General features: G+C 36.8%; 1 protein-coding gene and 1 non-coding gene across 2 annotated transcripts in view; both read left to right on the forward strand.

The window, feature by feature from the left end:
- Positions 1 to 14956, forward strand: part of LOC138702660 (uncharacterized) — a 552147-nt gene extending 537191 nt beyond the window's left edge. The window contains exon 9 of the mRNA XM_069829987.1: positions 13954 to 14956. Within this exon, the coding sequence (XP_069686088.1) occupies positions 13954 to 14591 (638 nt within the window). The 3' untranslated portion in view covers positions 14592 to 14956. The remainder of the gene's footprint in view (positions 1 to 13953) is intronic.
- On the forward strand, positions 1934 to 2006 carry TRNAC-GCA (transfer RNA cysteine (anticodon GCA)). Its single transcript has one exon. It is a non-coding gene; the product is annotated as a tRNA-Cys (tRNA).
- Positions 14957 to 15212: the final 256 nt, after the last annotated feature.

Here is a 15212-nt window from a genome sequence, read left to right on the forward strand (position 1 = left end):
AATGTCAACAAATACGTAAGTAATCGTCTTAATCCTCTCCCCATATCCCGACAGTACGTATTTCCAAAGCGTTCACATTCCTGCCACTATCGGCGTTACCGTACGTATCGGTACGTACTCTTCAGAATGAACGCCGTACTTGCTAGGCAACTTCTCTGCCTCATAGGTTATACACCTCTGCGGAAGTGTAGGAAGATTGAATTCTCTAGGCTCATCGGCTAGCCACATGACAGCATACAGCGAGCCATGACACACTTTGAACTGAACACCCAGTATAGCCTGAGCTACGCCGGTGGCTTTGTACCCCAGCTCTCGGTCTGATTTTAAAGACGTAGGCTATTCACGTCAAAAAAATTACAGTGCGAGAAACATAGATTATCATGAATATTTGTTGATTTCAAGATGTAAAGAGTAATAAATCACGGTAAAGTCGCTAGACGCCCCAATTCAAGGATCGCCTAAGACTTGTACATTTGTTCGTAAGAAGTTGGACCGTGGACCGCAGTTTTCTCGCCACGCCTCGCACGTTGCTTGCATTCCAACCCGCATAGTTTGGGACAAGACTTGGATTTAAGTGAGGACAGAGCTGCGAATAAGGAATAATTCTAACACGGATCGCTGTGCCAGCAGCCTCTTTCATGATTACTTCCGTCATTCACCCCCTCGCAAACTTCTCCATAATCCGCATTCCATTCCCTGGTCACATAATTAATCTCACGTTGACATAAAAGAGTAGGAAGAGCTCTTTACTTCTTTGATGTCCGTTTTAATGATTTCTATTCTCATGCCAAAGAGATTCATCATTATTTTTAAACCTTTAATCCTTCCCACAAAGCATTATTAAATACTTCATCATCTGCTCCGTTATTATTATTATTATTATTATTATTATTATTATTATTATTATTATTATTATTATTACTACTACTACTACTACTATTCGAGATGAAATTCAAATACAAACTACTGATTTATACCCGAACCAACACTTTCTGAAGTCGAAATTGCAATTGCGAATTTTTCTCTTCAAATATTAATTGTCAATACAGTAGAACCCCGATTATCCGTCACCCTATTAACCGATTGCTGGATTAACCGTCTGTCTTTCTCTCGCTTTTTTTTTTTTTTTGCTGCAGAAATAGCCTATATGAAGTATTGCACATTGTATTAGCACGTTATTTTTTTTCTAGAGAGGATTATTACAAGCTTTTCCCCTTACACAGTATGGTCTATTATTCGAATTATCGTACTGTATAACTTCCATATGAATTATTTCTACGGCTATCAAATGAACACTCATTGTGACAAGAATCGAAAAAAAAAAAGTGTAAATAATTGAGTGGTTTGGGGAAAGATAAACAGTGGTTCATCTCGCATCAGAATACGCGATTGGAGTGTAGAAAGTACGTAAATCTACAACACGAGACCTCCAATACTGATATCTTTCCACAGACAGCCATTACAAGCAGTTTCCTTACCCCTTAAAAACCCGTCGTTGATAACCAGACTTAAATTAGTGAACTTCTGATCCACTATCTAGCATATTAAACGCAACATCGACAAAACCACGAAAGGAATTACGAAAGTGTAAGCATTATTCACTAAATTTACGAAAATCTTTTATGGTACGGATTATCCGATTTTTTTCGATTAACTGTTCAGGCCACCCCCTTCATTAGTACGGATAATAGAGGTTCTACTGTATTACAGAGATTATTCTGTAGGACAAATTAATAAAATCCATAATATTCTCATAGCTAGCAGTGCATCATAACTGCGGAATCCCGGCCAAATAAGTCACACAACTGAGTGCGCTCCTAGTATAATGACAGTTGACACTAGACATATACGTCAACATATATGCCTAACTTGGAGTCAGGCCACAAAGGGAAACACTGAAGGAGGAAGGTTCGATCCAGTGGTGTGGATTGAATTCGGCGTAGCTCAGTGGTCAGAGCGCTTGGTACGCAGAACCAAGGACCCGGGTTCGATCCCCGGCGCCGGAGCGAATTTTTCTCCTCAAATATTAATCGTCAACATTACAGAGATTATTCTGTAGGACAAACTAATAAATCCATATTAATTACTTCCATTTCATCAGTTTCCTTCTACCAAATACTTTACTATAATAATACCGGACAGCTGTACACTAGCAGCATTGACGTGAGTGCGAAATATCGTGGACTTGACATCTAGCGGAGCGGCGTGGAATTACGTCCACAAATACAAATATTAACATAGCGGAAATCGGACTGTTGTTTAAAACGTGAGGTACTAATGTGGAATAATATACGAGACACTTAAGAAATGTTGAATAGTATTTAAAGTAACATTATTTTATATCAAAACTGCATATTATGAGAAATATTGCATGCTTGATATTATTTTCGTATCGAAACAGTTTCGTGATATAACCTGTTCTAACTGTTCCAAAGAGTGTTACACTGCTCCAGTGATAACTTCAACGTTCCACATGGTTCCAACGGATAAACAGTTTAGTTTCTAAACAGTTTTCCTCTTCTTTGTTGTCTGCAAAGGCCATGTGTAGCGCTATCATTGACTTCCAATCGAAAGTAGATATAATATTCATGTTCCACACGGCCTTCGTGCAACAGTAGCCTATGTAGGATCACGCAATTTAATTGTACGAATCAAATTCCCTAATAAATGTCCTAATTATTAGCTGTCCATTGATGAAGAATATGTTCATGGTGCCCTGACATAGTGTTAATTATTAATATACCGCGAAAAATATCATCGGCTAATGTCATCGTTATTAAACTCTCCTAGGGTTATATGCGTTATTGTTACTAAAATCGATTTATTTTGAATTGTAGTTATTTACTTAGTAACCTACGAAAACTATCTTTCGTTGTCATAGTACACTGAACAGGTGACTTAAAGGCGATTCAAGGGCCTTGAAACAAGTTCCCGAAGCAGATGAGAGGTTGAAACAGTTGGCACTGATGTTGTAAACATATTCTTATGAAACTGTTTCTTCTTCTTCTTCTTCTTCCTTTCAAGGATTGGGTTTTTGTCCCGTTCCGAAACTAAAGGAATATTTGTTCCGTCCATCTCTTCCTTGGACGGCCAACGTCTCGTCTGCCGGTAGGCTTATAAAAGTATGCTTGCCTCGGGAAATGTCCAGGGGACATTCTCTTGATTTGGTTATACCATGTATTCTGGTACTTCTGAATCTCTTCGACCATCCTTTCGCACTTCAGTTGTTTCCTTATATCTTCGCTTTTTAGTTTATCCCTCCGTGTTACACCAAGCATTGATCTCTGGAATCTCATCTCCGAAGTCTCGATCCATCTCTTATCTTCCTCCCTCATTACCCAAGTTTCACTCCCGTATTGTAGGGCGGGTTTTGAGATTACATTATACATCCTTAACTTTATTTCTGTTCTCATGTTTTTTCCTAGGTATCTCCTAATACAGCCATTTAGCTTATTATACTTTTGCACATTCTCCTCTAAATCTTAATTCATTTGGTATATAGATATAACACATCCAAGGTATTTAAAACTATTTACTTGTTCTATTACATTTCCATCTATTACCATTTTAACTCTTTTAATTGCCTTTCCCTGCAGTGCCATTGCTTTGGTTTTGTTCTTGGAGATGTTCATGTTGTATTTTTTCAAAACTGTATTTAACTTTGTTATGTTTTCTTGTAGTCTTCTTCAGAATCTGCTAGTAGAACCTGGTCATCTGCAAACAGTATAGTGTTCATATATTTATTCTTTCCTAGTCGTATATATTTTGGATTTATTGATTTCCATTCTTCTAGTATTCTGTTGATATACCGTATTTACTCGAATATTTCACGCACTTTTTTCCCGCAATTTCGATCTATAAATTAAGGGTGCGTGAATTAAGCGAGGAATTTCACACGCTGGTATTTTTAAGGGTAAAAATGACAAAACTACGCAGTTCCCTTACATATCCTAGTAATTTGTCTTCAAGATCAGGGAATTTTCCACTTTTTGGCCCACGAAATGCTTTCCTTGATGCATTTGTTTCTTGAAGAGCTTGTTTTTGTTTCCTCCAGTAGCGAATATTAAATTCTGGAACTGTGAATTCACGCCCAGCTGCTCTGTTGCCATGTGTTTCTGCATACGCAATAACTTTTAATTTGAAGGACGCAGTATGACTCGAATATCGGAATTTACCATTCATTGTTAAAACTTTTAACAGACGGCTTTTGACAGGTTTCCCTTTTCGAGTCTCAAACTCAACTGATGCGATCCAACACAAAGCTTTCAAACCACCCCCATTCAAATGGTAGGGGGAGGTCAATACCCTTTACCGGTATTTTTAAAGGACTTTCATAGAAGAGAAGGGTGCGCCTGTAACAGGTAGCTGTCCGGTCCCAAATACCGCTATGCACTCTCTCGTTACGGCATTTAAGATACCGTACATTCAGGGCTCCTCAACATAACACACCTCATTACTTCAAGTTTCAGTATGTACTTGTTACAGTATTGCACGAATATTAAATGCGTGAAATATACGAGGAAATTAATTTATTAAATTATATAGTAAATAATTTGGGTGCGTGAAATATGCGATGGCGTGAATTACGCGAGTAAATACGGTATAAGTCAAACAGAAGTGTTTCTTTGAAACTGTTATTTTGGAACAGTTTCGTTCATGAAACAATTACAGTCGAAACTGTTTCTTAAAAAGAACAGTTTATCCCATCTCTACTAGATATATAACAATAAGGTAAAAATGATTAGGGCTTTGCAAGCTGATTCGGACTTCATACAGTTTTGCCCAGCATAAAGATACATTTTATATGTGTACAGAGTACTGTAAGACTTATGAGCGCATGCCCTGGCCGCGGAGTGCAGTGCAGGGAAGGAATGATATTGCCTTGTTTAGCTGCTAGTCTACGTGCCGTTGATAATGGCACAAGGGGGACAGACAGAGAGCAAGTATGTGCGAGGGAGAGGGCGATAGTCAGCCATTACTAATAGCGCCATCATTTTTACTTTCTCCCCGCCCGAGAAAGCGGCGACATATTTGTGGTCCAGAATACGCCTCCTTTAGATGCATGGTTACGGGAGGCTTGGGATGTTGGGAATAGGGGAAGTACCGGCTAATGATAATATGTGTGGATGTTGAGCTGGTAGCGGAGGATTCAGGGGTTGCGCCACTCAGCGTTTATAATAAATTGGAATTTTTTTTCTCCTCTATTTTTCGGTTAGTCAGTCGTCTCTAGCTTTCTTGCGATTTGAGAATTGAAAATTATTGGAATTACTTATTTAAATGGTAGAGGCTACTATGACATTGTAACTAAAGTTTCATTGTAGTAGTAGTAGTTTTTTATTTTATTGGGTTATTTTACGACGCTGTATCAACATCTAGGTTATTTAGCGTCTGAATGAAATGAAGGTGATAATGCCGGTGAAATGAGTCCGGGGTCCAGCACCGAAAGTTACCCAGCATTTGCTCGTATTGGGTTGAGGGAAAACCCCGGAAAAAACCTCAACCAGGTAACTTGCCCCGACCGAGATTCGAACCCGGGCCACCTGGTTTCGCGGTCAGGCGCGCTGACCGTTTCCACAGGTGTGGACTTGTAGTAGTAGTAGTAGTAGTAGTAGTAGTAGTAGTAGTAGTAGTAGTAGTAGTAGTAGTAGTAGGTTTATTTTGCCTGGCAGAGTTAAGGGGACGCTCAACTATATTTTGGAACTTTTTTCCTATTTGACCAATCTTTTTCAAAATTTGGAGAAAAAGTTTAATATACACATGGAAAGTAACATGCAAAATCTCAGCTCATTAGATCCAATACTTTTCAAAAAAAATAAATAAATAAATATTTCAATTTTTAATCAATCATTAATTGAAATATCACTTTTAATTATCATTTTTTATTTTTTGGCTTTGTGCATTTGACTGTGACTTCTCAATGAATAGGGGAAGAATTCTGCGTATTGATTTAGTTCTGTCACGTAAATTAGTGTAGAAATTTAATTTTTCATTTCTATGACACTTTTTCCCCAATTTTTAAGTTGAGTGTCCCCTTAAGGCCATGAGGCCTTCTCTTCCACTCAACCAGGTTTCAATAATATACATGAAGTACAAAATTAGATTACAAAACAACACAAAAGAAAATACCTTAGAAATTACATAAAATATAGTAGAAAATTACAATAGTCAAGATCAGTTACATAATATAAAATTACAAATAGTCAACATCGGTTACATAATATATAAAATAAAGTATAAAATTACACATAATCAAAATCAGTTACATATCATAAGGGGAATATACACACACACTCTCTCTCTCTCTCTCACACACACACACACACACACATAAACACACAATTTATAAGACCTAAAATGCTCGAGATAAATTCGACGATTAATTTACTTCAGAAATAGGCCTATTATACAGTTAATATACTAATAGGAGAATAAATGTGGGTTACAAGACATAAAATGTTGATTAGCAAAGTAGTAGTAAATGGCATACAAATGATTAAGTAATATATCAAGATAATAAATAAAAAAATAAATAAAAAAAAAGAAGAAGAGAGAGGGGGAAAAAATAACAACTTGGTCATTTAAGACTATTTAGAAACTTCCGCAACTGCATTCTACAGGGTGATTCATTATTATTATTATTATTATTATTATTATTATTATTATTATTATTTGGGTTATTTTACGACCCTGTATGAACAGCTTAGGTTATTTAGCTTCTCAGTGAAATGAAGGTGATAATACTGGTGAAATGAGTCCGAGGTCCAGCACCGAAAGTTACCCAGTATTTGCTCCTTTTGGGTTGAGGGAAAACCCCGAAAAAAAACTTCAACTTCCCTCGACCGGGATTCGAACCCGAACCACCTGGTTTCGCAGTCAGACGAGCTAACCGACAGGTTGATTCAAAATATTTAATCAAATATTGAACATCGTGTGCTTATCTCCATGTGGAATAACTTTTGGATAGGAATGCATAATCATTGAATTCAACCTATTTTTCCACTCGCCTAATATTGCAATGATCATGCTTCTTGAAATAGTGAAATAACGGAGGATTCAGGGGTTGCGCCACTCAGCGTTTATAATAAATTGAAAATTTTTTTCTCCTCTATTTTTCGGTTAGTCAGTTGTCTCTAGTTTTCTTGCGATTTGAGAATTGAAAATCATTGGTATTAATTATTTAAATGGTATATGCTACTATAACATTATAATTCACGTTTCAATATAGTACAGGGTGAGTCATTATTATTATTATTATTATTTGGGTCATTTTACGACGATATATCAACATCTCACGTTATTTAGCGTCTCAATGAAATGAAGGTGATAATGCCGGTGAAATGAGTCCGGGGTCCAGCACCGAAAGTTACCTCGTATTTGCTCCTTTTGGGTTGAGGGAAAACCCCGGAAAAAACCTCAACTTGCCTCGACCGGTATTCTAACCCGAGCCACCTGGTTTCGCGGTCAGACGCGCTAACCGACAGGGTGATTCAAAATATTTTAATCGAATATTTTTTTTATGTTTAATATTGGTCGACCAGCAAACTTGCTATACAGACCACTGTTAAATGATGGAATATCACATGCAGAATATCATGCTGAGGTTGGCTCTAAAGGCTCCTCTAATTAATTTAAATTAATTAATTGAACATCGTTGTGAATTATGTGAACAAAAATATGATGATTTTCTGTGTTAAATTATGAAGAGTCGTCAGTATCACTAAGAAGGATGTCTAATCAAATATTGAACAGTGTGTGCATATCTCCATGTGGAACAACTTTTGGATATGAGTGCATAATCAATGAATTCAACCTATGCTTTCACTCGCCTAATCTTGCAATAATTGTACTTCTTGAAATAATGATAAGTTTTCCTTCATTTGTTTATTGTGCAGCATTCAAAATGCAACTGAAATATTTCGCATTAATGCCGAATAAGTTCAATTCATTTCTTATTAATTTGTTTAGTCAACTGTCCGAAGAAATTCGATGTTGAATATAACATTAAGTAAAAAACAATAATGGAAGACATAACATTCTAAATGTGCTAAGTGCCAATTTTTCAAATTTCATTTTATTCAGTCTAAGGGAATAGAATAGAATGTTTTATTTTCGCTGGCAGAGGTAAAGCCATACGGCCTTCTCTTCCACTCAACCAGCCTTAATCAAAACAATAGTGACATACATATTTAAATTATGAATATTTACAATACAATAAGGATTCTACAGCAATATTATTCAGTTAAGTTTTAACGACTAGTACATGTTTATTTAAATTGAGATAAAACTTATAAGAAAAAGTAATAACTTAATTCATGAGCTAATGTAATTCAATTCAATCTATATGCAATATGTAAAGAATAGCCTATAATTAAATTGAGATAGCTAGATGGTTAAATGATGAGAATTAATTTAATAAAAGTTTACTTAAATTATGTTATAGGAAGCAATACATTGTTGTTATTGTTGATTAGAGCTGAAGAGAATAAATCTACAAAAACTTATTGAGCATTTCATGTAATAGTAGTGTTTGTGTATTACATTATTTTAAAATGGTGTATACCCTTGAAGAGAGAGAACATAAATCATCCTTATTGATTAAATTTAAGAAATTACATAAAATAAGCTGTGTTTTCATCCTACAATCAACTGTTAATAACAAAAATACAGGTTGCCAGGCGACGATAGAAAACAAAAGATGCGAAAACAAATGAATGTGGTGTATAAACAATTAAATGCTCTTTCATATTTAAGTATAAATATATAGTGGTTCCATTTGAAATTTCAAAGAGGAGGAGGCTGGGGGTGGAGGTGAAATCTAAAATGCAATTAAGTATGGTTTCAGACTCCCACCTCAATATCTAAAGTGACTTGTTTTTTGTTTAAATATAATTAGTTATTTAGACTAGGAAGTTTTGAAATGAAAGTTCTGATATATATATACGTTTTCTTTTTAATTTCAGCCAGTTGAATGCAACTGTCTAAAAACGCATTCAGTATCCATCTGTGACTGTCGTAATTGTTTGAGTTTCTTCAGGAAAATACTCAAAAAGCTCTTGTTTGAAATCGTTCTTTCATCAATATTCACTGGTTTTAGGTAAAATTATAGTAGTTTACGAATTTACAGGAGCCTGTATTTTTTTAATGGCGTCAAGAACCAGTAGGATAGTGGGGGATTGCAAACGAAAGATCTGCCCAAAAGTAGGCCGCGCCTTCAAAAAGTTTGGGACCACTGCTTTAGACAAACTAAATTTCAATAATTTTAAGGGAAAAATTGTTCCGGGGCCGGGTATCGATCCCGGGACCTCTGGTTGAACGTACCAGCGCTCTTACCAACTGAGCTACCCGGTAACTCCACCCGACACCGTCTCAACTTTTCCCTTTATATCCATACAACTCGCGTGGGCTGACGAAACGCCAGAGACCCACATCGAGTGCACAATCTCTGTGTGACTTGGAATTGTGGTTTTCTGTTAACGTACACAGTGACGTATATATTATGCAAATCTAGTCTTTCAGTTGGTAAGAGCGCTGGTACGTTCAACCAGAGGTCCCGGGATCGATACCCGGCCCCGGAACAATTTTTCCCTTGGAAATATTCAAATCTCCTTTACAGGAAGCTTTACCTGAAAGACTAGATTTGCATAATATATACGTCACTGTGTACGTTAACAGAAAACCACAATTCCAAGTCACACAGAGATTGTGTGCACTCGATGTGGGTCTCTGGCGTTTCGTCAGCCCACGCGAGTTGTGTGGATATAAAGGGAAAAGTTGAGACGGTGTCGGGTGGAGTTCCCGGGTAGCTCAGTTGGTAAGAGCGCTGGTACGTTCAACCAGAGGTTCCGGGATCGATACCCGCCCCGGAACAATTTTTCCCTTGGAATTATTCAAATCTGTTTTACAGGAAGCTTTACCTGAAAGACTAGATTTGCAAACTAAATTTCATCAGATCTGCAATATTAAATGCGGAGAGCTTTCGGCATCCTGGTTTGACAAGAGTAGGTGGTTAACTGTGAATATACAAACTAAATCACTTTACTGTATCGTTTGCATTTTTATTTGTCGGAGAGAGAAATTATACTGTGCAGCCAGTGCCAGTGTTTCTGGCGCATGTCCTTGAGTAAAAAGCCAGTCAGTGAGTACTCGTTGCCAGTGCAGCTGAGAAGGTACCACCCAACACGTCACGTCAGCAATCTGCCAATCACAGTTGTCAGCCTTATTACCCACTGACTGCGGAAAAGGCAAGACACTCGCACGTTGCGTTTCTGAGGTGTCTCCTTGAGTACCCTGTCCATTCAGTGGCATCTGTTGCCACTTCGGCTGAGAGTGGTAGCACCTCCTAAACAGATGTGACGTCAGCAATCCGCCAATGACAGTTGTCAGCTTTCTCGTCCACAGACTGTGGCAGAGATAAGATACTCGCTCTCAACGTTCTCATTACCTATTTCACGCGCCAGAAACGGTGGCTTTAGTTATAACGGATATAATCAGGGAACGGATTTATAATTCCGACCTATTTTTGTTTGCTACGTCCTACACGTATGTTATTCAGATAGATATCTACGTTTCTTGTATACACAGGATTCCCTTATTAAAATTTTATAGGATTTAAAATGCCTAAAAGAACCATAAACTCCTATAAATCCCTAAAACTATGTTTGTGCCGGAAAAACACCTTTTTAGTAATCTACGTATATTTAAAATAAAAATACCGGTACTAAAAATTAAAAAATTCCCTAGGTCACAAAAATGCTATTTAAAAAAAATCTCTTACAGACAAATACTGGTCTGGCAAGTTCGTTTCATATTGGTCTTAAAAGAGGAAGGAAGAAGATTAATATTAATATTAGAGGAGAAAAATTTCACTCCGGCGCCGGAGATCAAACCCGGGTCCTTGGTTCTACGTACCAAGCCATACCAAGCGCTCTAACCATTGAGCTACCCCGAAGTTCAATCCACAACACCAGATCGAATCTCTCTCCTCCAGTGTTTTTCCCTTTGTGGCCTGACTCCAAGTTCGACATGTTTGTTGACATTTTATATGAAGTCAATTGCCATTATACAAGGAGCGCACTCAGTTGAGTAACTTCGTGACCCGGATTCCACAGCAATATGCACTGCTGCTCGAAGAATACGTAAAGATTAATTTTTTGGTCTTACATAATACGTCTGTTACGGTAACAATTAATCGATCCGGTGCTGTGAATTGAACTTCAGCGTAGCTCAATGCTTAGAGCGTTTGGTATATAGAAACAAGGACCCGGGTTCGATCCCCGGCGCCGGAGCGAATTTTTCTCTTCTAATATTAAGCTAATTATTACCGTAACAGACGTATTCTGTATGACCAAAAATGTAATCTTTACGTAGATAATTTCATGGAACTGAAGTTAATTTGGAAAAGTACATTCTAGCATAAAAGCAGTGGTAGGTTTTCAGGTTAGGCGAGAACTTACAAATTAGTTTTCGCTTCAATGCACCCCCGTTATGCGAAAGGAAACTGACCAATCAACAACCAGTCTCTTTCACTTGCAGAATTTGAGTCTGTCTTCAGTTCACTGTCACTCATTGTCAGACCCAGAAACAAAATTTGGGCCACTTTCTGAATCTGTACGTAAATTCTACCTGAAATGGAATATTTACTGAAATTGAAATTATTGATTGTTAACTTAGTTATATATAATAAAAGTAATATAATACAGTTATATGAACACTTTTTAATGTTTGAATAAAATTAATAAAATCGGTTAAAAACGATATATGTTTCGGAGGTATGCTCCTCCATCTTCAGTGGTAGTACCACGACGCTGGTACGCGGTCGAACATCTGTACCAGCGTCGTGGTACTACCACTGAATATGGAGGAGCATACCTCCGAAACAGTGGCGGCTCGTGATAAAATATTATGTGTGTTCACAATTTTGTGTTCCAAAATCGAAGAGAATTTGAAATCGTACGTTTTTAGCCTAATATGAAATGTCATGATTCCAATGTTTCACTGTCGAAAAAACCGTATATAAATTCAAAACAACATATAATAATAATAATAATAATAATAATAATAATAATAATAATAATAATAATAATAATAATGAAACCTAGTCTTTCTATTTCCAATTTTTCCTGGTAAGCCAGTTTACCCAGTTATTTACTCTTCAAAATTACTTGAACAGAGTTCATTCTTTGCGTCTGTTAAAAATTAATACATAAAACAATTTACAAAAGCGTGTGTTCCGTAATATACTGTATTTTGTTTCACAACACACTGATACACTATAGCCTATACCAGTACTGTAATCCCATTCGCATAGATTGATTACTATAAATACATGCCAGTAAATATTATTCTTAAATAATATACACCACCATACAGATATTTAAATTCATACCACCGTCACATTCAGCCAGCACGTGTTTGAAAGCCAAACTATGCTATATGCCGAAACTGAAGTATAGTAATTCATAAACTACACTCTCGTAGCAGCACTGTAAACACATCGACATAAAGTAAACGTTCCGACAGTGAGATGCTGACACCTGCAGGCTAAAATACAGACTTTTCTCCTCGATATATAGCACGTAAACGATAGGCATCGATGCACCTGCCATCTGTAGGATAGATTCACTGTTCACTTAATGCTTTGTGCTCTTGACGAGTCATAAGCGGCCAGCGAAAGACAATTTTCTCCCGCGCATGCGTGAAATTTCTGTAACCTTCTTGAAAAGAGCACGGCTTGTACGTGAACGGATGTTGCCAAGTTTACATAAGAAGTTTATGCAAGATGCGGGAAGTTTAAAATACTCGATCCTGATATTATACATCCCCACTACGCCAATACGGTATTAAATAATAAAACTAGTAGTGCATTAATGGAAACAAGGTGTTCACGTGCTCTTGTGCTCTTATTGACGCACCGCCACTGCTCCGAAACATGTATGGTTTTTAACCGATTTTATTAATTTTATTCAAACATTAAAAAGTTTTCATATAACTGTATTATATTACTTTTATTATATATAACTATCTTATTCATGAACACTGTTGCATCTGACCTAATTTATGTAATTTAATGATTGTTAACTTTATTTAAACTTCCAAAAGTCCTAAATTGATTTTATAAACTCATAAATCTCTCTTTTTAGCACCTAGAAATCCGTTCCCTAAACATAACTCATGTTGGCATGCATTATTGTTTCTAGTTGCAGAAGTAATAGAAATGTAGAAATAAATTATCGGATGACAAATATTATTCGTAATATGTTTCTTAGCCCTATCTTTCCATTTCGGTCATGATCCGTTTCTGATGATTATGCTCATAAATTCATGTCGTGACGGACTTTTCATATTTTCCGACAAAAATAACCCGTGCTTATTTTCTTAGGGTGTTATTCATAGACATTTCGCAGCACGCGCTACGAGCGTACTAAGCTAGCCCCGGCTATCCACTGGTTACTAGTACAGAATTCAAATCATATCCTATCGCTAACACTGGTTTATGAATACGAAAAACGGTTACTAGTACAGAATTCAAATCATATCCTATCGCTAACACTGGTTTATGAATACGAAAAACGGTTACTAGTACAGAATTCAAATCATATCCTATCGCTAACACTGATTTATGAATACGAAAAACGGTTACTAGTACAGAATTCAAATCATATCCTATCGCTAACACTGGTTTATGAATACGAAAAACGGTTACTAGTACAGAATTAAAATCATATCCTATCGCTAACACTGGTTTATGAATACGAAAAACGGTTACTAGTACAGAATTCAAATCATATCCTATCGCTAACACTGGTTTATGAATACGAAAAACGCTGATAATCCACCGAAAACCCGCGCTAAAAATGTCTATGAATACGGCTCTTACTTTGTTAGGCCTATATCTGATAGACTATAGCTTTCTTAATCTATAATAATTATTTTATTATGAATTTTCACTTACAGGAATGCATCGGAAGTCTCTGGAAGCTGCAGAACAGCTGAAAGACGATGGCTGCAGTTCGGATAAAGACGACCAACACGAAACGTCTTCCATGACGACAGACAAGAGCGACAATAGCACCAATAATTCCTCAACACAGCATCAACAGCAGCAGCAGCAACAGCAACAACAACAGTCACAACAATCGCTTAGCAACCTGCAACAACAGTCACAACTCAACCAAAACGCAGCGGAGAACAACAACAAAGAAATCCATCAACATCAACTGCGACTGCAGGAGCTCCAACATCAAATCGATCACCACAATCATCAATCATCGGCACTTCAGATACCGCATACGACAGATCCTGAAGAATTTCGTAATAACAGTATCGCATGTCTACGAGCCAAGGCACAGGAACACAGTGCGAAGATTCTTAGCCTCAGTGCGGACGCGATAATGCTCGTGAACAACAATGCGAGGGGTAGGTCTTCTATTAACGGCAACTCGTCTACGGTTAATAATAATAACAATAATGGAATAACGTCATCGACGACGTCATCGTCCCATTGCGATGCGAATGCAAATAGTCTCACGAGTCATCAGCATCAAGGAGATATCATCCTCACTTCGTCTGACACGTCATCGTCTATGTTCTGACAACAGACTGCGACAGGATCAGCTGAGGACTGAAGACCGCAAAGCTTGTAAATTTGTTTTATATTTCACTTTGAAAGATTGTAAAAGTACTTACGTCAAAGACTATAACGAGTGGCAATAATGTGCATGGCTAACACTATTAAAAGATAAACTCTTATCAGTATTTTGTTTATAATCTTGTGTTGCATTTTCAGACCGTCTCATAATATGGCACTGAAAGTATGCTGTAGAAATTTGATAGTGATCAACAATGGAAGACTTATACACACGGTTCATAGAAAAATAATTTTCTGGTTAATTTCATGCAAACAATACAATAAAATATCAATAACCGAAATTTGAAACTGAAAACATTATTCCAATGTGTTTGATTTAATAGAAGAGATGTATTATAGAGGTCATCATCCTCATTGATTGATTGATTCATTCATTGATTGATTGATTGATTAAATGGAGTATATAAATTGGTGTTACAACCTATACAAAACATACATACAGCCAACCTTTAAATTCATTGACAGTTTTCATAGCAACATCACATTGTATTATTGGTCCAGGAGTATTCTTCTTTTACGAGTAAAATAAAAGTGTTTTGTAAAAAGCGAATATTTTCTCTGGATC

This window comes from Periplaneta americana, chromosome 7 (assembly GCF_040183065.1).
Source record: "Periplaneta americana isolate PAMFEO1 chromosome 7, P.americana_PAMFEO1_priV1, whole genome shotgun sequence".
Lineage (NCBI taxonomy): Eukaryota > Metazoa > Arthropoda > Insecta > Blattodea > Blattidae > Periplaneta > Periplaneta americana.